Source organism: Calypte anna, chromosome 8, assembly GCF_003957555.1.
Source record: "Calypte anna isolate BGI_N300 chromosome 8, bCalAnn1_v1.p, whole genome shotgun sequence".
Taxonomy (NCBI): Eukaryota; Metazoa; Chordata; class Aves; order Apodiformes; family Trochilidae; genus Calypte; species Calypte anna.
In genome coordinates, this window is record NC_044254.1 from 13,816,082 (window position 1) to 13,839,782 (window position 23,701).

At 37.4% G+C, this 23,701-nt stretch overlaps 1 protein-coding gene across 3 annotated transcripts in view; it reads right to left on the reverse strand.

The window, feature by feature from the left end:
• The window catches only part of FNBP1L (formin binding protein 1 like), a 54,087-nt gene extending 38,101 nt beyond the window's left edge, over positions 1 to 15,986 (reverse strand). For 2 of the 3 annotated variants that reach the window (XM_030455051.1, XM_030455052.1), the window contains exon 1: positions 15,670 to 15,983. In XM_030455051.1, the coding sequence (XP_030310911.1) occupies positions 15,670 to 15,693 (24 nt within the window). In that variant the 5' untranslated portion in view covers positions 15,694 to 15,983. Of the gene's footprint in view, positions 1 to 15,669 lie in introns of all 3 variants that reach the window. The other variant, XM_030455053.1, reaches the window with a different exon arrangement.
• Between the last annotated feature and the right edge of the window lie 7,715 nt (positions 15,987 to 23,701).

Here is a 23,701-nt window from a genome sequence, read left to right on the forward strand (position 1 = left end):
TCTAAATAGTAATTGGAGTAAACAATGAACTCAAAAAACTTATAGCACATAAATAAAACCAACATATCCTGGTGTTAACTTTTAGGTAACTTCTCACAATAGGTGTAATTAAAATACTCAGGAAACCTGCAAGAACTTGGTACTGAAATAATACATATTGGATCTTCTGCTAAATGTGCATATTTTACATTTAAACACAGATTCAGACAATCTCCTTATTTAGCTCTGCTAAGCTGTTTCAGCAACAGTCACAGTACACTGTAATATACACTGTAATACAGTGAATGCAACTGGAACTTAGGAAGAAGATACTTCCTAGTGCTGTTATCAGCTCCCATCAGATAGATTTAAAATGAAAACATATACCTTACCACTTATTGCTACTGGTATTTAAAAATACAATTGTACAAATACAGACTGTCAACAAGTATTTGCTCTTCTAAATCACTCAGAGCAAGATACCCATACAAAGGTATTCTGATCAGCTCTTCAATTGCACTGAACTGAACCACTAACCTTTTATTGCTTAGAAAGGGCTGTTAACATTAGAAGAACTAATAACCACAGACTGTTCTGAGCACACTCACTTCCCATGAAAGAGAACACCAGGGACTGCTTAGGTAAACAGTAACTAGACTGGACCACTCTTCTATTAACTAATGCACCATGTGCTGTTAGGCTTTTTTCAACTCAGACATGAGGATTTCTCTGGGAACAATCCACCTACTTTTCATTCCTACAACCAGGGTGAACTTCCCTTTACAGTATCACCTGTGAATATTTAGTACTCAAGAGAAAGAATATACAAACCACCCCTTTCCCCCTTCATGAATATCTTGCAAACAACAATAAAAACTTTTCCAACTTGATTACAAAACCAGATCTACATACTTAAGAGGAAAGCAACATAGCAATAAATTGCAGCCTTCCTATCTTCTTTGGAACTCTATTTCAAATAAAGATAACACTCTGGGGAAAAACAAAGAAACAAAAACAAACAAACAAATTACAAAAAGAAAAAAACAAAACAAAGCAAAACCCCACAACACAAAAGTCATCCTCTGTTTGCAATGGAACCTACTGCATTCATCCTTTTTAAAGGAAAATTCATAGTAACATTAATATAACTGAGTAAAGAATTTAAACTAAAAGCAGATGTTACTATTGGCACCTTCGAACCATGGAATTTTTCAAGGTTTTGTGATTCAGATAACATTAAAATGTAATATGATTCTGATGTGAGTCAGTTTATCTCAGAGTTTTTAAGATATGAGCCTCAAATTGTCTAGGCTGGGACTTCAGAATCATAACCTATATTGTAAGAACAACATTATAAATATTTATAGAACTTCTTTTTCTAGTAGACATGCACTTTCTTAGCAAGATCAGTCAATACAAACACATACTGTTCTCCTTCCAGATTAACAAGTTTTTTTTTCTTTCCCAAATACCTTAAATTACAAGGATTATCAGAATTATATCAGTTTAACAGTTAGCACATGCATTTCCAGTAGAAAAGTTACATTTTTAAAACAGTAAAGAACCTCTATTATTTAGACGTTGTGTTGCATATACAGAAGTTGAGTACAAAGTTCAGTGTACTGAAAAAAACCCCACAGTTTTGAACTGTCATAGCTATGATTCTCATTTGTTCCAAAACATATACAAAGCCCAAACTCAAAACTTAATACGGTTTCTGTAATCTGGCATAGAAATTGCATCAGTATTAACAGAAAATGGGCTCCATAAATATGTTCCACACCACTGCAGGAGTTCAATATTAAAGGCAAGCCAATGTATAGAATAAGCAGTGAAAGCATTTCTGAAGCAAGACACAGTACTCACGTTGAGGACAGAAACAAACACAGAATGATGGGGCTGCATCTGGCAATACTGACACCAGACTCCATCCATCCATTTCTTTTTGAAGGGCCAATACCAGAAAGGTATAATAAGCATCAAATTCAGGTGCTTCATCTGTGACTGAAACAAAAACATCTTGGCCACTTTTTCCTCTCTCATAATTTCTCAGGATCACTTTTTAATAATCAACTGGTTTTTTTATCCCATCTTCCTAATGCTTGCTTTTTACTTCCTTCTACAACTCTCTTTTGCATAATTTACATTTCTGACATAACTTCACTGGTTACTCCGTAGGCAGATACAGAAAACCTCCCTGCCCTAACAAAATACACTTTGGAAAATCAATTTAACAGCAACACTTTAAGCACTATGCTAATTCTATACTCCACTTGAAGCAACTTGTTCCATTGATGACAGCCACAGAAAATTGCTGCTGTGGTAAACAATAAGTAGACCTCTTTCCTAATGACTTCTCAAGTTTATCAGATCAGAAATAAAGAGCAAAACTGTAAAAAAAACGCTCAACAATAACCTGCAGATGTAGTTCAAAATTCTATTACAGATCAGCCCAGTAACCAGCTACAAATCCTAATGCTTCATTTCAAAATAGTTCAGTTTTTCAGTTCTACCCAAGGAACAGAATAAAACACTCCACACCAGCCTGTACACAGAAGTAACACAGCCTTTCTCCTGCCTGAAGACATGAAACTTCCTCTGGTTTTTATGTTACTGCCACACCACATTCTTGGTATACTATATGGAAAACCCAACTGTCTGAAATTTCATTCTTTAACATGAAGTGCCATTCATGTCTGTACTAAGTACTCATTTCAGTAAGTCCCCAGGGAATTAAAATAGCAAAATGATAAACAAAAAGTGATAAATTGCAGTAAATAATCAATATTCTGGGAACTGTCTTAAAATGCTAAATACATTTTGAGAAAAAGCCTCTATTACTGAAAAAACCATGAAATAATGACAGAACCACAAAATTGTTTCTATTATTCTGAATAAAAATGCTATGCCTTTTCTTCCTACATTGACTATAAAACTGAAACCATCTAATTATGTATGGGAGTTGCAATTGTTTTTTTAACATTATCAGCACAATTACAAGCCCACTCAAAATCTATGTTTCATATTTGAGACATCTTAACACTTTGCATCCTAGCAAATCCTTTTGAAATCTGATTAAACCACACCTACTTGTAATCAAAAATACACCAGGATCTTGTGGTAGAAAAAATGTAAGAGAAGTGACTTTTCTCTAAGTATTTCTAATCATGCCTATCTTTTTAAAAGAAAATAAATAAAAGCAAAATAAAAATTAATTAGTAATTTTCTTACATGTTCCAGTACCTGAATTTGATGCCTCTTTATCATATAATGGGACATCAAAGAAAATGAAGATACTCCCCAGCCACCCATCTTTTTCCTCAAGAGATCATGAAAAGAGTTCAAGGACAACTACATATCATTCCCACACAGGAGAATAAAACTGTCAAATTAATGGTATTAATTTGTAACTATTCTCACCCTAAGCCTCAAAAAATATTAAATACTTTAAAGTTCAGAAGATAATTTATCAAAATATATTTGACTAAATCTGGAGTGTTCTCAATCATATACGATATAACAAAACAGTTACATGAAGGATTTATTTCCAAGATACTTTATAACACTTGATAAGCATAAACAAAATTACACTCCTACAAGAATGCAGGAGTGTAAGAATGGGTAATTTACATTTAAAAAAAACATAAGGCTTACTGTAACAGAAAAAAAATATCCATGACATGAAAAAGCATAAAATATTTAACTGCTGAACTGAGATACATTTAACAGTATTTTATACCAAGATTAAGCATCTCTACTCTCCTTCAAAGTAAACTAATAAGCTGAAACAAAGGTAGCAAAATTTAAACAAGTAGCAGTTAAGAATAGCTTTATCTTGCCCTGTCAACAGTAACTCGAAAAATCTCTTCAGCAATTAAATCTTCTATGCAAAGTTTTTACTTTGTAATATCAGATTTCTTCTATTTCTTTGCTTAAAAACAACTTCACTCCTCTGAGAACTGCAAATAACCTTACACAGCCTAGAAAGATTTATTTAGTGAGAGAAAAACAGGAGAGAATATCACTTACATTCTGATCTACCTATCCGAAGAAGTCATGAAGAGAACCAGATTTTAGCCCAGGTCTTTTAAAGGAATGTGACACAGGTTAATTCTTGGTAATTCTTAAATTGTAAAGGAGAGTCTATACTGTAATAAGATTTATTTTTTGCTCTGAATGTTATACTGGAATTGGTTTTACTGTAAAAATTGAAGTTTACAAAACAGGTTATATATATTATGCAGAAACCAACTCATATGAGATGTGCCCAGTATTAATACTTAAATATTTTGCAGTAGTCCATTAGGCTGGAAATAAAGCTTTGATCTGATACAACTACAACTAAAAATGCATTGCTGATAGTAACATTGAAGTTTCTTGTTTCCATTGCATTGAAAAAATACCAAAACTTTATGTCTCTGGACGATACATAATAGCACAGAGTAATAATAAATACTTGAATTTCTAGCATTCCACAAACCAGGCCATCAAATGGATCATCCAGTTCATAGAGGCAATCACCAGGAACAAGAGAGCAATTTAAAAAGGATTTAAAGTTCTGTAAACTGCTACAATTCTCGGCTTCTGTCCTTATGACTGCCATTAGCTTGATCTGTCGTATTCCCATTTTAAAATCCTGCTTAAATACAATATACTAATATCTTAGCAATCATACTTTTAACTAAACCTCTACAAAGTGTTCCAATTGATATGGAACTTTGTTGCTCAAGAGTACTGCAAACATCTCACATCAAGAATTCCAAACTCGACAACAATCTGAAGTGTTAATTAAAATACTTTTCACCATTCTGCAAAATAATTTTTCCCATTTCAACAAACAACTGGAGGGATTAAACAATACATTTACCACACCTCCATGGGCTTCTCTGATTTCTGAAACTGTACATTTAGAAACAAGTCAATTTTTACAACTGTAATGTGCAGTGTTCTTTTGCAATAAAACAGATGTAGCAGATAAAGAACTGTAATAGAAAACAGTAGACTCCTGGTAACTACAGCTGAATGCTGAAGAGCAATAAAACTGGGTCAACAACATCAATAAATGCTCAACCAGTACACAAATACTGAGAGGAAATCAGGCATATACTATAGAAAAAACACCTAACAAAGGTGTTCTTCTCAGGATGCAACTTAGGATTCCTGATATATATGTAGGGTAACAGAAAACCACGTATAATTCAAATAAACTACTTGTAGTTCAAGCAGTAAACTGTTTCCAGCCAGATTAATGTAACTGGATAAACTGTACTAAATTTTAAATACAGCTTTATTAAACTTTTAATAAAGTTTACTAAATAAACTTTTAAATACAGCTTTACTGAAGAGATATTCTGCTAAATTAAATAATTACAATACATCAGTATTTTCTACACATAGAGCCAGGAAGCTTAGATTCAAAGTGGTAACTGAGGATATACTTCATACTTTACAGAAAAAACATACCAGAGAGGCCAGGTAAGGTGAAAACCAGAAGACTGTCCTGTAAGAATGCATTAGCACTGCAGTATCACTAGAGAATCTGCTTTAATCATTTAATCAGCTTTGCAATTATCACCCTTAAAAAATCTGCTCTGAGAAGTTCCTCATACGCAATGCTTAACCTCAAGCACATGGAGTTTCACTGATCCTGTGAAACCTTTGCTCACAAAATGAACAAATATTGGTAAAATCTGTACTATTAGGATCTCAACAGCTGCAGTCTTTATCCATTTAATTTCTCAATTACAGAAATGTCCTTTTCTCCGAGAGATTATCGTACCCTTTTCTCTGATACAGTGAGATTATCACTTCACTGGCATATGTTTCTTAAGTGTTATCCCTCCCTGCTTCTTTCCATCCTTCTCTAATGCATCAAACATTAGCTACTAACCTCACTTTCAAGGGCACTGCTGGCTCATTCCAGCTCTATTACTTCAATATACCAAAGGATTACTGCTTGTTTTCCCTGAGACTCTAGCATTCCCTTGAACCTTTCAACAAGTATTTCCTGCATTCTCTTAAATTGCTTATGTTCTAATCCTCTGCAAACATGACAAAGGTCCACCCCACTGATATCCTTTGCTTGCAAGGAGTATCAAAAGAAACAGTTAGGATGCTGCAGTTGATATCACTGCCCATGATGCTGGGCAGTGATGATGTATTAGCCCAACTCTCACGTGGCATGATCAGTAAATGATCAATCTTCTGCTGAAAATTTATTTGGGATGTTCTTAAATATACATTACAACTAGTCATTACAGTTGTCAAATACCTTAAATATTCCTTTCATTATGACTGACTTTACAGAAACTGGGGGGAAAGTTGGAGGAAAAATAGATATCCTAACAGATTAGCTAGAACAGGAACAACTTATTCACTTATTAGAGGGGGAGGGAAAAGTATTGGGGCATTAAAAACATGACAATTTGCTCTGCCAGAGCATTCCTCTACTGCAGACGAAGCCTGTATTGTAGCACAGACACTGTCTTGAGTTCATACGTATCAGTTGTTTTCCTACTCATGAACACATGAAAACCCTGTACCACCAAGAGGAAATACTTATTTGAAAACATTATTAGAAAAACAAAACATTAGCTACATTCTTTGAAAAAAAAAATTTAACATCTGGGGAGAAAACAAAGTGTACAAGAAGCATAGTCCACATCCAAAGAAACACCCACCTCAACCACTCTGCCAACCAGAATTCACAGAGTGAGGTTTTCACATCCACTATGAAGAAGAAAGAATCCAGCAATCAAATGCTGTCTTTCCAAAGCAGATAAAGATCCAAAAGGCACACACATCTTCATCACCTTCACTCACATTTGATAACCCTAAGTATGCCAAAACTAAGACCGTCTCTCAACTCTCCACTACAATGCCTGTCATATGTCAGAAGTTCTTCAGTACTACTAATACTCCCAAGTTGACTCAAACAGATGTCATTCCATTGCACATTACTGAAAAAATACTGTTTACTTAATATGAAACTACAAAAATTCATTTTGCTCTATTCTTTGCGTTCCAGCCAATGAGAAGTGATTTGCAGGGTACCAGACTCTTGAACAAATTGATAAGCAGAAGTATTACATGAATAGAAACTATGATAAAATGGTGAGTTTTCTTGTTAGTACACAGATTTTACCCATTCAAGTGAAGAGCTTTAAATGGTTACTTCAAGTAGACAGTCTCATCAAAGAAAAACAGGACAAGTTGTTCGAATTTGCTGCTTTTTGTGTCTTACTTCTAACATTTTCATAGAATCACAGAATGGTTTGGGTTGGAAGGGACCTCTAAAGGCCATCTAGTCCAGTCACCCTGCAGTATGCAGGGACATCCTCAACTCTATCAGGTTGCTTAGAGCCTCGTCAAGCCTCATCTTGACTATATCCAGGGATGGGGCCTCAACTACATCACTGGACAACCTGTTCCACTACTCTCATGGTAAAGACTCTTTTCCCAATATCCAATCTACATCTACTTTTTTTATATTTAAAACCATTGTCCCTTGTCTTATCACTACAGGCTTTTGTAAGCAGTCCATCTCCAGCCTTCTCGTAGGCCCCCTTCGAGGAAGGGGGAGTTATTAGGAAGGTTATTAGGTGTCCCCAGAGCCTTCTCTTCTCCAGGCTGAACAACCTCAGGTCTTTCAGCCTGTCTTTGTAGGAGAGGTGTTCCACCCCCTGATCATTTCTGTCACCCTCCTCAGGACCCTGCACTTAGTCTTATTGAACCTCATACGGCTCACCTGAGCCCACCTCTCCAGCTTGTCCAGGTCCTTCTAGATGACATCCTATTCCTCTGACATATTGACAACACCACTTAGCTTGGTATCATCTGAAAACTTGCAGAAGTACAGACAGATCACATCCACAGGTTGTCCCTTGCTCACTGATGTAGTCACTCTATCATAGAAAGCCACTAGGTTCATCAGGCAGGATTTGCCCTTAGTGAAGCCATGCTGGCTTTTCACTTGGGTATTAAAGATTGCTGAAGTATGCTACAAAAGCAGGTATTGTTACAGTATGGATATGACTTTTAAAACCCAACCTTTACTCCAATTTTACAACCCAACTATCAGAGAATATAAATAATTTACTTGTCCAACACCACACAAGAGTTCCACAGTCAAGCCCAAGAAAAATTCAAGTATTACAAGCTTATATTAGCTTTTTAACTTACTGTTAGGACTGCACTTTTCCTTTGAAGGATGTAAAAAGAAAAAAAAACCTACATATAGAGGTACAAACTACAATGCCAGAAAGACTTTTAACAGTCTATTGCCCTTTTGAGAAGGCAGAAGCAGAGTTCTGACTAAAGAAAAAAAAAATCAAGGAAAAAGTATTAATGAATCTCACATGTAACTATTTCAAATTTCAAAAAGTCCTTTCTTGTTCTTATCACCAAGCAGGAAATACAATACTGCTGCCACTCTTCTTTTAGAATAGAGCTTGTTGTAGTGAAGAAAAAACAACCCTGACTAACAAATTTATTGCAGATAATTCCATAAACAAAATCAGTGTAGAGGGTCAGCATTTTAATGAAAACCAGAAGGTTTTTATTAGTGCAACATTTTTTTCCCCTTCTCCTCCCATCCAGCTGAAGCACTAACATGCATCTGAAGACAAACCTCTAAGCTTTCTGCCAAGAGAGCACTAGGACTAGGGTACATAAACTCACTAGAGGCAAAATGAAACAAGCTGATTGGAATTTCAGCTTTCACTGAACAATTTGTCCACCAGCACAAGGAAAAAGCTGGACCACATCTGGACTTTGGGGAATTATTTTTCTAGCAAGAAGAATTCAAGTTGCTGAAAAAGTATGTACATGTGTGCTTTGAACAACGAAAATTTAATCTGAAAGCTGTTAAAAGAACTTCCCTTCTACTGAAAAAAAAAAAGACAAACCAAAACCCACCGTTGTAATAACCTGCATTACTGAATTACTGGCTTTACCAAGCATGCTAATAAACTGCTCTGCAAATGTAAGAACTGAAGTATTTAACTCCTATATTAAAAGTAGAGGGTCTCACGCAGATCAATCCAATATAAGAACCAACTGAAACATTCAAATGAACTTTCAGACACTTCAGACTCATTTCAGTACATCTGTACCATCAGTAACAACTCTACACAAGCATTAACACAAACCTCCTACTACTCACTTGCAAACTGTTGAAAGAAAAAATCATACAGATACGGACACTCCTCACCTAGAACAGAGATGTGAACACACTGACAACAGACTTCTCTCCAGTCACACTTTGTCCATCCCAGGTTCTGATGGATTTGCAGTTCCAAGGATGTCAAACATCCTGCTATTCTCACTCAGGAAATCAAGCTGCCAGCTGCAGCATTTAGAATCTGGGTGTAGGTAACTCTCAGATTTTGTATTATGAATAAGGATAATACATACATTTTTAAGAAGACAGAAATATTTCTCCAGCCATCAGCATTTCCAGATTAGTGAAGTCCCATGTATGGTTATGCAAATTGAAGAACAAATAAATTTTCAAGTACAAGTGACGCCATGAATAAAACCACCCACCATTTTAATAGACATCAGGTGATGAAAAGCTCCAAAACTGAAAACACAGTTTCTGAGCAGACACTCAAGGGCACAAACACATCTGTATTTTTAAACTAAATCACATTCCACATCAAAACCAAACTGACAGTGTCTCAAGATAATGACCCACCCCTTCCTGGAAAAAACAGTAAAAAGGTCAGATGTTTATGAACCAGACAATTGCTGGAAAAATATGGACAAACATTATTTCTAACTACAACCTGATACAATTGTTTTCATTCTGGAGCCTGTAGTAACTACACATTCAAAAATCAAGTACTTCATAACTTTCTATTTTGAAATTTCAGAGGTCTTCACAAGAATGAAATAAGCTGCACAATATTCCTTACGAAAGAGGTTGGCCATGTTATTCAGTATCTTACCCACAACAGAGCAAGTGTATGGCCATCCCATGCATCTGGAAAACTGATTTCATACTTCAGCCACAAGACATGTTCCTTGCACACATTTGCTGACCACAACAGCAAGAACAGTGAATGAGAAGAGAACCCATACAGAGTACTGATTGCAATCTCTGAGCTAAATTGAAGGAGAAACCTGGGGAAAAAACATCCAGGTTTGATCTCACAAATATCTACATATTAAGTAGAATACCATCTTCAATACAGTGCAAGTTAGCACACTGGAAAATATCAAAAGATTAACATTGAAAACCACAGAAGAATTTCTATATGGGAGATGGTTTGATATTTAAAAATTATTTCCAAAACTTTCTTTGTTAACTGTTTAAAAATACAGTTTACTAGCATTAACAATGCTCCTGACTGCATAACCCCACAGTTGTATCAACTGTAGAGAAGCATTTCTTAGTTTCAATTTGCTTTGAAAATAAGATTTAACTAAAGACATATTTCCTAATCCCATTAACAAAAATGAGAAATTATTACAACAGAAATATGCCACAATACCTTGCTGCTTTTTTATGTCAATTTTTTCATGTTTATACTATGAATGTTTTTCCATATAATTACACTTGGCAAATTTTCAAGTTAGACACCATTACCACACAATTATTCTTCTTCTACAAAAACAGAATATTTGATTTTAAATCAAGAAAGAAACAATGTCTGAAACAGACAAGTGAAGCATAAGAAAATTGCTTAACAGCTTTTGAAAAATTACTGATGCAACTGAAAATTATTTAATATTGTTGTAAATAACACTTGGGTTTAGGTACAGAATGAATTTTGTTTAAGGAAAGATTAAAAAGAGCACATCATCAAATACACTTTCATCTTTCTTTGGTCAAACATAACTCATTTCTAAAACAGTATTCTACAGGGCCAGTGGTTTCTTAATTACAAAAAATGGTGTGGTTCTGGCCCCAAGGAGCTCACAAGAATAGTATCATTAAATCTTCTACAGCCTTTTTTCTTTTTTTAATCATAAAATCTTAGCACAAAAGCCTTCAGCAAAACTTCTGCTTTAAATATTTATCAAGAGGTGAGAAACAGATGGCTAGACTGGTTTTACAGAGTGAAAATGTTCAGACATGGTATTAAAACTCTTTTTCTGCCAACTACTATTAATGGTTTCAGAGGTCTGAAACACAGAACATGCATCAAAAGTAGAAAAACATCTTTCCTTATTTTTTTAAGGAGACAGCACAAACTCTTTAATTAATTTCAAGGAAGCCTCTTCAGAGTGCCAATCACACAAGAGTTTCATTTGCCTCCCCTCATTAAGCCAAGAACTTCATTATCAAACATTCTCCAGTCTCCAAAGCTCAGTGAGGCCTTCAGCATCAAAGAAAAGGCACTACATATTCAATTTAAATTAACAAAACCCAAGATGACAATAACCAGATACATTTTTTTGCACGTTCTTATAGTTATTTGTTCACTTTACACCTATCACAAAAAGAACTCCAGATGTACAGAAACATACCCAGAGTAGATTCTTTGATATCACATTACCTAATTTTTATTTTCAAATATTTCATGTTACTAAAAAGAAAATCCACCAATTTTAGTTCCATTCATCAATTCTTGCCTTTGACATTGCAGTACAGCAAGAGATGACAGGGGCACCTTATTAAGCAAAGTATGCAAGATTGCCCAGGACTTCCAGGTGTAAACACTCACTGCTCATGAGGTGGACATAAAAATGCTGCATTTGAAAAAAAGTCTGATTAAAAGGTTAAAACTCTGAAAAGTGTATTTAAGTAAATAGCAGCAATTTTCTATTACTAACAAAGTGGAGCAATGCTACAACTTTGCAGTTATGTGCCCGCTTAACCAGACGATCATCACTCCCCAAAAGTTAAACATTACATACAGGATAACTTAGCATGCAACAGTCAAATTCCCAGAAAATACAATTTCAACTGGATTACATGAGGCTAGATTTCCCAGTTCTCACTATTCTGTCCTAAACATTAAGAGAATATTATCATGCAAAGGAGTTCACTGAAGTATCTTCAGTTTTGTGTGGACATGCACATTCTATAAGGAATCTGCTACAGAATAACCACAACAATAAATGCAGTAATTAGAATAAACCTATTTGCAGAATAATACTTTCAAAATTTATCAATTTTTTTGTTGTTGTCATAAAAAAGCATAAATGTATAGCACATTTCACATGGCGTAGAAAATGTTATAGAATGAGTGTTAATGACAGAATGTCTTAAATGGATCAACACTTATTTTACTATTGTTAATTCGCACCATTTCATAAAATGCTATCAAAGGAAATATATTCCTAACTGGAAGCAGCAATGCAACAGGGAGCAAAGCATTCAGCCTCACCATACATACCAAAAAGCACAAAGTGCCTCAACCTACTCAAGACATACATGTTTTGGCCAATTCACAGTCACTTCACAGTATGGTGGTGTATTTATAAAAAGTTGCTTGAAAAACAAAAAATCCACAAACAGAAATGGCAGCTACAGAATATAAAGAATTAGAAAACACATCACAGAAAATCTTTCCCTTGTCATGTCCCTGAGATAATCACTTAAGGAACAGTACCATAAGCATTTCTTCAATATCAGGACAGACACATTAAATAAGTAGGACATAAATACCAAACATGAGTTGCTTTCCTAATGCTCTAATTTTTCTTCTAGCTCCTTACTTGTCTATAAAGTCATCCATGCACACGTTTTACTGATTTTATCAAAAACTGCATAAAGGCTCCAGAAAAACAAAAAACACACACCAAAAAAACCTGCAGACAAACAAGCAAAAAAGAACTGTGAACCAGCATAAAATACTAATAATCAGCACAAATACATAAAATTTTAAAAGGCTGGGTTAAGGAGACACTAAAACACCTGATACAAAATAACCAAAGTTGCCTCCATAAATCAGCAATACCTGCATGCATATTTGCAAATATTCTAAGAAAAAAACATTATCTAGAAACCAATCCTACTCTTGAAAATATCCACTTTATGACCATAGCTGGAAGAACTAATGAGAGAGCTTTAGACTCAACAAGGGCTCCAGAAAACCTATGTAGAAGAGCTCTCTGCAGCTGGTGATTCTTAACACCCAGTTGCTACTGCCCTGCTGCTACCAGCACACCCAGCCTAGCTGGCACTGCCTTCTGAAGCTGCACTGATGCTACAACAGTGAATGATGAAGGAAAAAGTACAGGAGAACCCAAACGCACCTTAGTTTTATTTACTCCTTGTTTAGAGGCTTGTCTTTGATACTTTACAAATACTGATTTCCTTGTCTTTTTAACCAAGGTTTAAGCTAACTTCCAATAAATTTTATATTTTGCCATTTAAAAAAAAAATAAATTGTTCAACAGAAGTTTAAATTAAACATTCAATACTCAAGTGGCAAGAGAAGGATTAACTATTTTTCCAAGTAAGAACATAGCTTTCTTTCTAACCTTAACAGATATCTTTTTAAATATTATTAGATTATGCAAATAAAAATAACCCACTTAAAAGACATACTTTAGTGTAAAAACTTGCATTGTCAGGGTCTCGTATAGTTACAAACACACCATTTTATACAGTTACCTGATATCAAGCAAAAATGTGTTATAAAATTTAGTTTAAATGAGTGCTGTAATAAAACTTTTGGCTTAAAATTCTGGCATTATTTCTTTAGATTAATACAGATTAATACAGAATTAATGACACAGGAAACAACATTTTGTCTAGATAAAATTCTGTAAAGTTTCATGACACTGAATGAAATGCCTGTCAATAAAGGATGGAGGAGGTCAAAATCCACCTTACTGTATTTCCTAAGCATAAAAGGAAGATAAACACGTTCTTACAAAACTGAATACAAGATGGACAATGAAACCCTGCCAGTTACAAGATGAAAAAGAAAAGAAGCTGCCGAAATGAACAGAGAACAGGAGACAACTGTTTCTGAAGCGATACATACTTAAGCGCTTACAGAAGAAAATTCAGCTCTGCTTACCCAGAATGCTGACCTATACCTGACCACTGACCATCTGAGGCATATACAAGCGATCACTACAAAGGTAAATGTATGCTGCTAATATAAATCTTTTACTTACTACTTGCTGCTAATTTTACTTACAACAGCTTTATATTTCAGTTTTGTTAGGGCAGTGTACTGCACAGTTAGTACTGCACAGGTGTATTTTATCTGAATTCTCATCATGCCTACAAATCCTGCTTTATCCAAGGTACTGCACAAAACCGCAAAGTAACCCCTAAATATCTTTAGATCAGGCTTCTCTGCATAGAACCACTGATACAACTCTATTACATCTTCATTTTGCATAGCCAGGCACGACTTACTGAGGAGGCTTCAGGAGCTTCCCCGGCCCGACTCCTGCTCCCCACCCCAGACTGCAACCCCACACTCTGACTCGGACCCCCCAGCTCGCTCGTGTAACCACTTCTCTGGGTACCGAGCAGAGCTTTGCTCCTCTAGACACTAATAGCCCTGCGCTAGAAACCACTGAATTAACTGAATTAACTGAACATTTAAGAAAAATAAAATAAAATAAAATAAAATAGCACTAGGTCCGAATTTATTGCTCCTCGACTTCAAATTGCCATGCTTAGCTTTCTGTAAATATTTTTCCGAGTGCAAGTGTCTGTTTCACAGTCTTTGGTCTTTAAAAGCAAATAAACGAAGGGCAAGCAAACACTTAAAAAGGGGACTTCTTGGTACTTTTTTTTCTTAAGCTTTCCCACGATTAGCGTCAGCTCCAGTTAAAGCATCAACAGGAGGAAATCTGATAGATAAAATACAACATCCCAGCAGGGCAGGGCCTGCGAGCAGACACGACTGTGCTGCGCTCGCCCCAGCAGCCTCCCCTAGGAAAGGCCCTTCTGTACTGCCCTCCGCCCAGCCAAAAACCTTCGGCGTGGTCAAGGTTTGAGAAAAGCTCTAACGCAACACGGACATAGGCGAGAAAGCACTGTGCCTCCTTGCTGCCCTTTTTGTTTAAAAAAATACAAAACAATATAGCATCAGCCAATGTTCTGGGGTACTTTTGGAGACAAAGCTGTGTAATACCTGCTTCCAATTTACGACAGCTCAAAGCGCCTTACTCATGAGAGCAGCCCGGTGGTTTTGGGGCAGGGAGCAGCCCTACGACCGCCCGGCACCGCCGCCCTCAGGGTGCCCGGTGTCGCGCCGGGACCCCGCCCTAACCAATCCCCCAAAGCACACCGCCGGCCCCAGCCGCCCCGCAACCAGAGCCCTCCCCCGCTGTTGGCTCGGAGGAAGGAGGGGTGAGGGGCGGGTGGGCACACACAAAGAAGCCCGACCTGCCGCGGCCGTTACCGGGCGAACGGTGGAGGCCGAAACGGCGGGTGCCCCGCCCCGACCCCCCCCGGCGAGCGCCATGGCCGTGTGATGCGGTTCGCGCGTACCCACGCCCCGCACGAGGCGCTCCCCGACCCGCGGCCCCGCCGAGCGGCCGGCCCCCCCGCTCCCCCGCCTCACGGCACCACCCTTCGCCGCTTTCAGTGCCTCGCCCCCATTCCCCCCACCCGTACCCTCCGGTGCCCGTCGACCCAGCACCGAACAAAGCGCCTCAGCGGCCGCCTCAGCCCCGGCCGCCCCACGGTTCCTCCAGGGAAGCCGCCTCAGCAGACAAGGGAAGGCGGCGAATCTCAGACACAATGAGAGGCGAGCCAGTACTCACCCACAGCTCCGTGCCCCAGCTCATGGCTGCTCCGCGGGCAGTGCCGGCTCCAGCAGAAGCGATGGAGGGAATTAAAGGTCGGCCGGCGGCCTTAGAAGGGGTCCCGGGGGGAAGCGCCGGTGCCCTCGGTCACTGGGGAGAGGCGGCGGCTGCAAGGAACGACGTCGCTCCCAACTCCAGCTCCGCCTCGGTCGGGGTGGGGGGGAGCCGCGGAGGAGACTGGGAGAGGGGCGGGCCAAGCTGAGGCGGCGGGGGGACGGGATGGGGTGAGGCCGCCGCGCCGGAGGAGTGAGGGAGGGAGTAGACCGGGCAGCCGGCGGGGTCTGTAGCCGCCCGCTCGCCCGCCCGCCCGCCCTCCCTCCCTCCCTCCCGTTTTACCACACGCACCCCGGAGTCCGCAGGGGCCACGGGGCGGGGGGTGTCACGGTGTGAAGCGACTCGGGCTGCGTCGTTACTGATTAATGAGGAGGAGGGGGCGGCTGCCGGGAGGAGGCAGCGAGGCCCCGGGTCTTTGTATGCCGCCCGGCGGCTTCGGCTTCCCTCGGGAAAGCGCTGACTCACGGCCGCGCACCGGAGGCCCTACTCACCTGGCGCGGTGGCGAGAAAGAAAATTAAACAGGGAAGGATTTTTGCTTACTTTTTCTTTTACTCCGCAGGTGTGCATGTAAATCATAAATCGAGAAGTTAAGAAATGCGAGGCTGGCATCTGAGGAAAAATAACCTAATTTTGATGGAGTAGGTGAATGAAATAAAGGCATTGTATGACTACAGCAATTTCCTCAGCAACAAGGAGAGGTATTAAATACTTGTTAAGGATTGGTTTTTTCCACTAAAATGTCCGTTATGAAGCTACTAACAGAATCCGCCCAAATTAATTTACCTTCTCAAGGCATGAATTTACTGCTCTAATTTTTACTTTAAACTATTTTTATATTTTGCAGTAAAACTCAGTGGAATTAACACTGTCTTAAGTCCCTATATCAAGAAACAAAAATTATCCAATTATTTTTTCATTTCTAAGTTGCCTTTCAGGTACTGTTCCTTTGCATCGCATTTAATTTCGGTTTAGTTCTGTTTTCCATATGAAAGAAAAATGCAAGTTCATCTTGATCTATATGAAATTATTGTATTAGAATAGTATCAACATCAGAATTTATTAAGCAGATGCGATCAAAGCTCAACAATGTAATTTCTGCAGTGAAGTATTTAAGCTAGCTACATGAGAAAGGCATCTGGTCTGTGGGGATCCACAACATGAATAAAGCATGTGGCCTACATGTATGTTTTAGCAAGCCAGTGGTCATATAATCTTCAGTGTCTTATCTGGGGTTTAAATTCCACACTTAGGTACACTTCAATTGAATTCCAACAATCTGAGTTTGTAGATAGCATACATAATTGAAAATATTCACCAACCAGAATATTTGTTGATTTGGGTAATGAAGCATAAATAAATGACAAAAAATAGTTGTTTTAATTCACTCAGTTTACATGCCTTTCATGATTAAGAAAAAATAATTTCAATAATACACTGTAAACTTCATCTCAACATCTTGCTTAGCTATTGTTCGCCCCACTTTATATAATTCTTAAAAAAACCAAGAGCTCATATAATGGGATAACCTCATTCAAAACAAGTAAAAATATACTCTCTATTAATAGATATCTTCTAAATTAATACCTATGTTTTACCTTGCTACATATGTAATAATTTTAGAAAGAGGGATTTCAAAAATCTAACTGTGCATTAATCCATATTCTACTCTTTCCTCACCAACATTTATAAATACACCCAATGATCTGGGTGCCTTTGGTTTTGAATTTTTTAAAAAAGGAAAAAAAAATTAAAAAATAAAGGCATAATTTTGAGAAACAAATGATCCTTTAAACACTGGGGGTGAGAGTCCTTACTAAGTTAATTAGAAATTTGCTGCTTGCTTCAGGAGGGCCAGGATTTTTCTTTTTCTGGTAACTTCAGGAAAACTCATCTTTCTAGTCATTTCATCTTGGATATCTAAAAATAAACCATAAAAAATAATTTGAGTTAAAATTTTCAGCCTTGAAACTCTAATGGAGCATTGAAAATTCATCTACTGGAAAATGGATGCTAAATTACTGATCTATGCTTCCACAAGTTTTGACAGTCAGGCACTTACTTGGCTCTTAAACTTGGAACACTGCCCTTTAATTGCATGAAAAATACCTCAACAGTTTCAAGGTGTAATATTTTTATATATTTTTTATAATGTTTTTATATTTTTATTTACGTAAATTTATATTTGTGGTTGGTTGATTGATACCTGAACTGTCACATTCTTTCACTTAACTCTTAAAAACTCACTGGTCACTCCTACTACTGCAAAATGCAAGGCCTACTTTCTCGACATGTCAGGATTTGGTTTTAATTCAGAGCAATACAGCAAAATTGAATTTTACAGCAATCTCGCCATTTCAGAAGAAGGAAACTGCATCCTGTATTATAGATACAATACTTAACCTCTAATGCTTTAAAAGCCTAATTCTCACTAATGAGAGGTCTTCCCAGGACAAACAGGACTTCTTTCTAGGCAGCTCTCTCCAAAAAACATGTTCATAAGCCCTAAGGTAAAGCAAGTGTCAAGAGCTGGATGACGTTGCAGAGATTCTGGGCAACTTCACAACCTCCAGAACAGGTTTGAGCTGCTGCTCTGAAATACTGCATAAAATAGGATAGGTGTCATCACAGCAGCCTCTGGGCTACGCATGTCTTTTAAGAGTGTATGTATACTATAAAGAGGAACAATCAAAAAATACTGCTTAACAGATTTTGAACAAGCTAGCATCGAAACTGCATCCTTGTTCAAGAGCACTACTGCAGTCTGGCTCACTATGTTCAGAGGTTACAGAGCTGGGAAGTAAGGCTGACCAGGCCAGAAGCTGTACACATTAACATGCTCTTTTCTGGGTCCCAACCTTGTGTTTCTGCATGGAGGCATGATGAGCCATTTAGCTGTAGCAGTCCATCCGCAAAACTAGCTCAGATATTGGATCTTCATTGTACAATCTAGAAACACCCCCTAGAGAATTAGCATAAATTCTGACTCAAGGGATTACAGTTCAAAATTATTTGAGACATTGCTGACAGCCATTTCTTTAAGTAAAGTAAATTAAACAGATGGGGGAGAGTTGGACTATATGGAGTGTATTCAAAGGGAGGAATGATTGCTTCCAATATTCCAGGAAAGGCAGTACTAATTTTTAAATCTGGACACATTATTTTAAAATCTTTAAAAAAAAAAGTAAGATTTTAAAATCAGTGTGACTTATGCCTTCTATACAGTTTTCCATACTACAGGATTCCAACAAATTCAAGTGCAAAGCCAATTTCTTGACAACAGGTTTCAGTGCCTTTATTAGTGTTTTAACTTAAATATAGGCACAACTGTTTTCAAGATTGATTTCTGGTTTTTAGTTTGCTTTCAACGTGTACTTTTTCCAAAAACAGTTCATATATATATCAGGTATGTATACAGAGATGTGCATTTCACCTCTACTTACTCTAGGAGCCACCTCTTCGTCAGTAAAAAGATTTCAGCTCATTACAGCAATAAACTACAAAGATAATTCTAAGTAAGTTAAAAGACAAAAAGCATTTATCTAAGGTATCCTGGAGCCTGGAATTCATAAGCAACATATTAAGACCATGTGCTCAAATAAAAATTTAACTCATTAAAAACTAATCAGAAGTCCTAGCAGCATAACACCATTTCAGCCTAGCACGTAGTCTGACCTCAGTCATCACGAGGCCCTTGTCCTGCTTAAGGACCCTCTTGCTTCAGGAGATTCCCACCTGTACACTGAGCTGTGCTCCACTCCAGTTTAGCAGTTCAGGATGTGAAATGACCAAGCTGTAAGATGAGGGAAAGAGCCTACTGCATCTCTGCAGGACATTGCTAGAAAAGTTATAATTAATCATTTAGAATTTTGACACTGTTTCCATTAGCAAGGATTGCAATTTGCCCTAGGCCTAGAAATAATTAAACAAATATTAACCTACAGATTTAAATATTCTTCTAGTCACATCCTTAAAAACATTAGTCTGGGGGAAATAACAAAACAAAACACTAAAGAAGTCTCACTAAAGGGCCCCAAGAATATTTACAATACATTTACATAATTTTTAAATGCAGCAAAGGCCTTATCAGAAGTTGCATTGTTCTAGTATCCTTGTAAAAAAAATAGCATCTTCTGGAATATTATGTCAACTTATTTTTAGCTTAGAAAATTTACTCTTAGATTTAGCCATTTTGCCCATCATTGACTAATCAATCCTGGCTTTAAATGAAAACTGCTTGATTTCATTTTTAGACTGAATCCACATAATTATAGTTATTACAATAGCTATCTATTTTGTTAATTCTGTTCACTTCTCAACAGAATCTATTTGGGTTTACAAGTGTACCTAGGGATATTATCTTGGCAGAACAACAGTTTGCATGATTAATTTGGAGTGGCAGAAAAGCTGTCTGGCACTCCCTGTGGGCACTTTCTAAAGCGAGAAGCAGCTTAGCTTTCCATTGCCACAGAAATCAGCAGGACCAAACAAATTACTTCCAAATATCTCTTTCTCAGTGTGAGGCGCAATTAATCCTTTTCTCCGTTAGCCAACAGTCTCTGTCATATTAAAATTGGATTTTACCCTGGAAAAAAAATGCTTTGCTAAACCTAGGGGTGTTACTTCTTTGTGCTTCAAAACCAAAAGAATTTAGCTCCCTCCTTCCTTTACCCATGTGTATTCAATCCCCCTCCCCCCCCTCAGCACTCTAAGTACTCGATTTTTAAAAATATTTATGTTCTTAACGCCTCTGTGTGGTGAGTGTGTAATCATTACTTTACAGCTCAGGAAACAGTTTGAGAGAAAAGGTGTCTTGACACCAGATTCCACTGACTTCTCCAGACTTCCTCTATTCCCAGAGGTTAATTATTCCCAGACTGTAACCAGCAGTATGTAGAGTCTGTGCATATGACTAGAGGTTTACTTCCAGATTTCAACTATTAGGCAAAATAAACTTACAGTTTTACTCCATCGATTTATTTTAAGCGGAAAATTAGCAGGAAGCTATAGTAGTAAACACACCATGTCTGCTGACTCAGCCAATGCTTAGGGTGACCTAATGCAATTTTTTTTTCCTTTCTATTTTTGTGTGAAGAACTGTACCCCCATCTTTTCCAGTCTGTACTGGAAAGGAAGGTATGTTTCCTCTTTTTCTCTCATCACAGCAATCAAAACAGAAAGATATCATGAGTGATCAGGTAACAGAACCAAGAGGATGCTACTTACACCACTTGTAAATAGAAGGAAAGTGAGAACTTCATCTGCTTTTGTGAAATATCTTCCATTCGCTTTTTGTTTGCACTGTAGCCAAGAGACCATCCTGTCATGCCATATGTAGCTGAGAAAACGTGATGTCTATCAGCATTAACAAGCAATATTTTAAGTGCAAGAAGCCTCTTCTTTCACAAGAATTTGCCTTTTTCCAGTGAAGCAACACTATCATGGGGAAACTTAGCATTTCTTTTTGGTAACATACAACTGCAATGCAGGCTGGAGGCTGGACAGTTAAAACAGAATACCCATCAAAATGGGTATCTCAAAATATGACTTTCAATTCTTTAATGTTTGCAGTACTTGCTTGAATATTACAAATCAATTTCCTTTCATTGCATGTACTTTCAGAATTGTAGCTAAACATAACCATAAACTCCAGGGCTTTGTTACCTTAATTTTTGGTGTCTCCAGTTCACCTTACCCATGATCTTCTCAGTTCTCCCACCAAGCCCATCGTGCATGTTTCCTTGCACATAAAATAATATTTAGCTGCACCTAATATGCAGAGATAGCTATAACAATGGTGAATTCTGATAGTCAGTATTTTTCATTACCACATTACCTACAGGCATAAATATTATTAGTTTTGAGATAATAACCAGACTTGAATAGCAACTGCTATTTGCATCAATTAACTAGCAGCTTTCAAACTGAGTGTATGGCTTGGTATTCTGTATCAATACTGAAAGATGGAGTCTATCATGGCTAAAATTTAAGCTGCAGAATAATGACTACTGGAAGACGACATAGTTAAAGCTCAGCACCACACATTTTCAAAGTTGCTAAAATATTATGCTATAATCTGATTTTGTATTATGATCAGAAACATACATATGCAGCTGGGAAAAAATCTTCCTTAACATCTGAACATAATCAGTATCCTGGGTTACTGGTTAATCCCTTCAAAGAAATTTTGGACTGCTTCATGAATTATCGCTACAGACTGTGAGGGTTCAGTTAACAGGCTGTGTCTAGTTTCAACACATCCAGCTGAAACCCATTTCCTGAACTTGACAGCCGCCTGCTGGCAAGAGAACAAGCAGTACAGTGTAATACCAACCTGTTTCTGCTGTAATCAATCAAATCCTATTTCATTGAATAAGGTGAGTTAATTAATTAGAAACTGAGAAGGCCAATGATCTCTTGTCCTACCTTCCATACCACTGCAGATAATGCTTTCTCTCCTTCAAAGGATTCAATTTCAATGGTTTCATTTCAGGTTTTCCTCCCATTTATTTTAAATCTGTGGTGGTTCCTCCTTTTCTCACAAGAAAGTTGGTGTCCACGTTGCATAACACCACATTTAACTTGTGCAAGAAAAAGTCTCTCAAAGGATCACAGCCTGTAAGGAAACTCAAAGGTAATTCACATATCCAACAAAACTCTCTGCCTCCCACAATCAATCACTTCAAAGAACAGGAATCAGTAAATATATAAACAATGGGAATGAGAACACAGTGTGCTGAGCATAAAATATATCCCACTCAGGAAATAAATTACCTTTCTATGTCATCCTTTTGCATTAATAAAGATATCTACAACTCTGTTTATCCTTCTCATTTGTTTGAAGTCAGATTCTAATCAGAGACTAAATGCAGAAATTTTCAAGTAATCCCAAAGAAACAAAACAAAAAATAAAGAATTCACTGGGAAGGAAAAAATTTTCATATTGTAACATTACATTTTTTGAGCTTTAACTAAATTTGAAGACCAACATCTGCTCTTTAGGCTGAAAAAGCAGACCAAATCTAACAGGTATGCAACCGAATCTTAGTAAGTCTTGTCCCCACATCCCTTTGTCTTTGTGTGTTCCTCCCTGTGAGACAAGGTGAGATGCAAAGGGAAAAATATTAACAATTTCTTAAAATGGTTCTTCTCCCCCTGGGTTTTTCCCTTTATATCTATCCCAGCTTTGCGTACTTTCCTTTTGCCCAGATTCTTCAGATGATGAATTTTTGAAAATTAAATACACAGAACATGTGTGTTTCTCTTGTGCTGGTATTACCTTTAAAACTTACTCCAAAAATAAACTAGCATGTCACTATTTCCTATGACCTTTTCTCACACTAAAAAAACGCACCATTTTCAGCACCAAATAAAGAATTTGACTTATTTTGAACACTTAACTGCCCCTCTGGGTAGGAATATACAAACCACTGAGGCAGGCTACAAAAATACAAACACAGATACACATGGACAATCTATTTCAGCATTCAGAAGCCTTGTTCTACATTAAAATTTGCTATTGTAACACCATCATTACCAGAGATTTCATTTTAGGACACTGTCCAATTCTAAAACCCTTTTTCACATGATTAAAACAAAAACACAGTTAAAGCAATCAATGAAATGCCATCTCCCTTCAGGCTTGTGTGCCACAGTAGCTCTTCCCTCTGGCCTGTGTGATTCATACCCTAGATCCTTTTAATCTGTGAAGGGAAGTCAGTTCATAGTTGTTGGGGTTTTTTTCTGAAAGAAAAGTTTAAGGAGCGATTAAGGAGGATTCAACTAACAATTTTAAAATAGGCAAAACATTTTTTCAAAGTTTGCAAAAGAAACTAACAGCAGTGACAGATATTTAGTTCCATATTTTCAGATCCTGCAGACAATTTTTCCGTCAAAAACTGCCCCTTTCATTTTAGTGACACAATATATTAACCAATT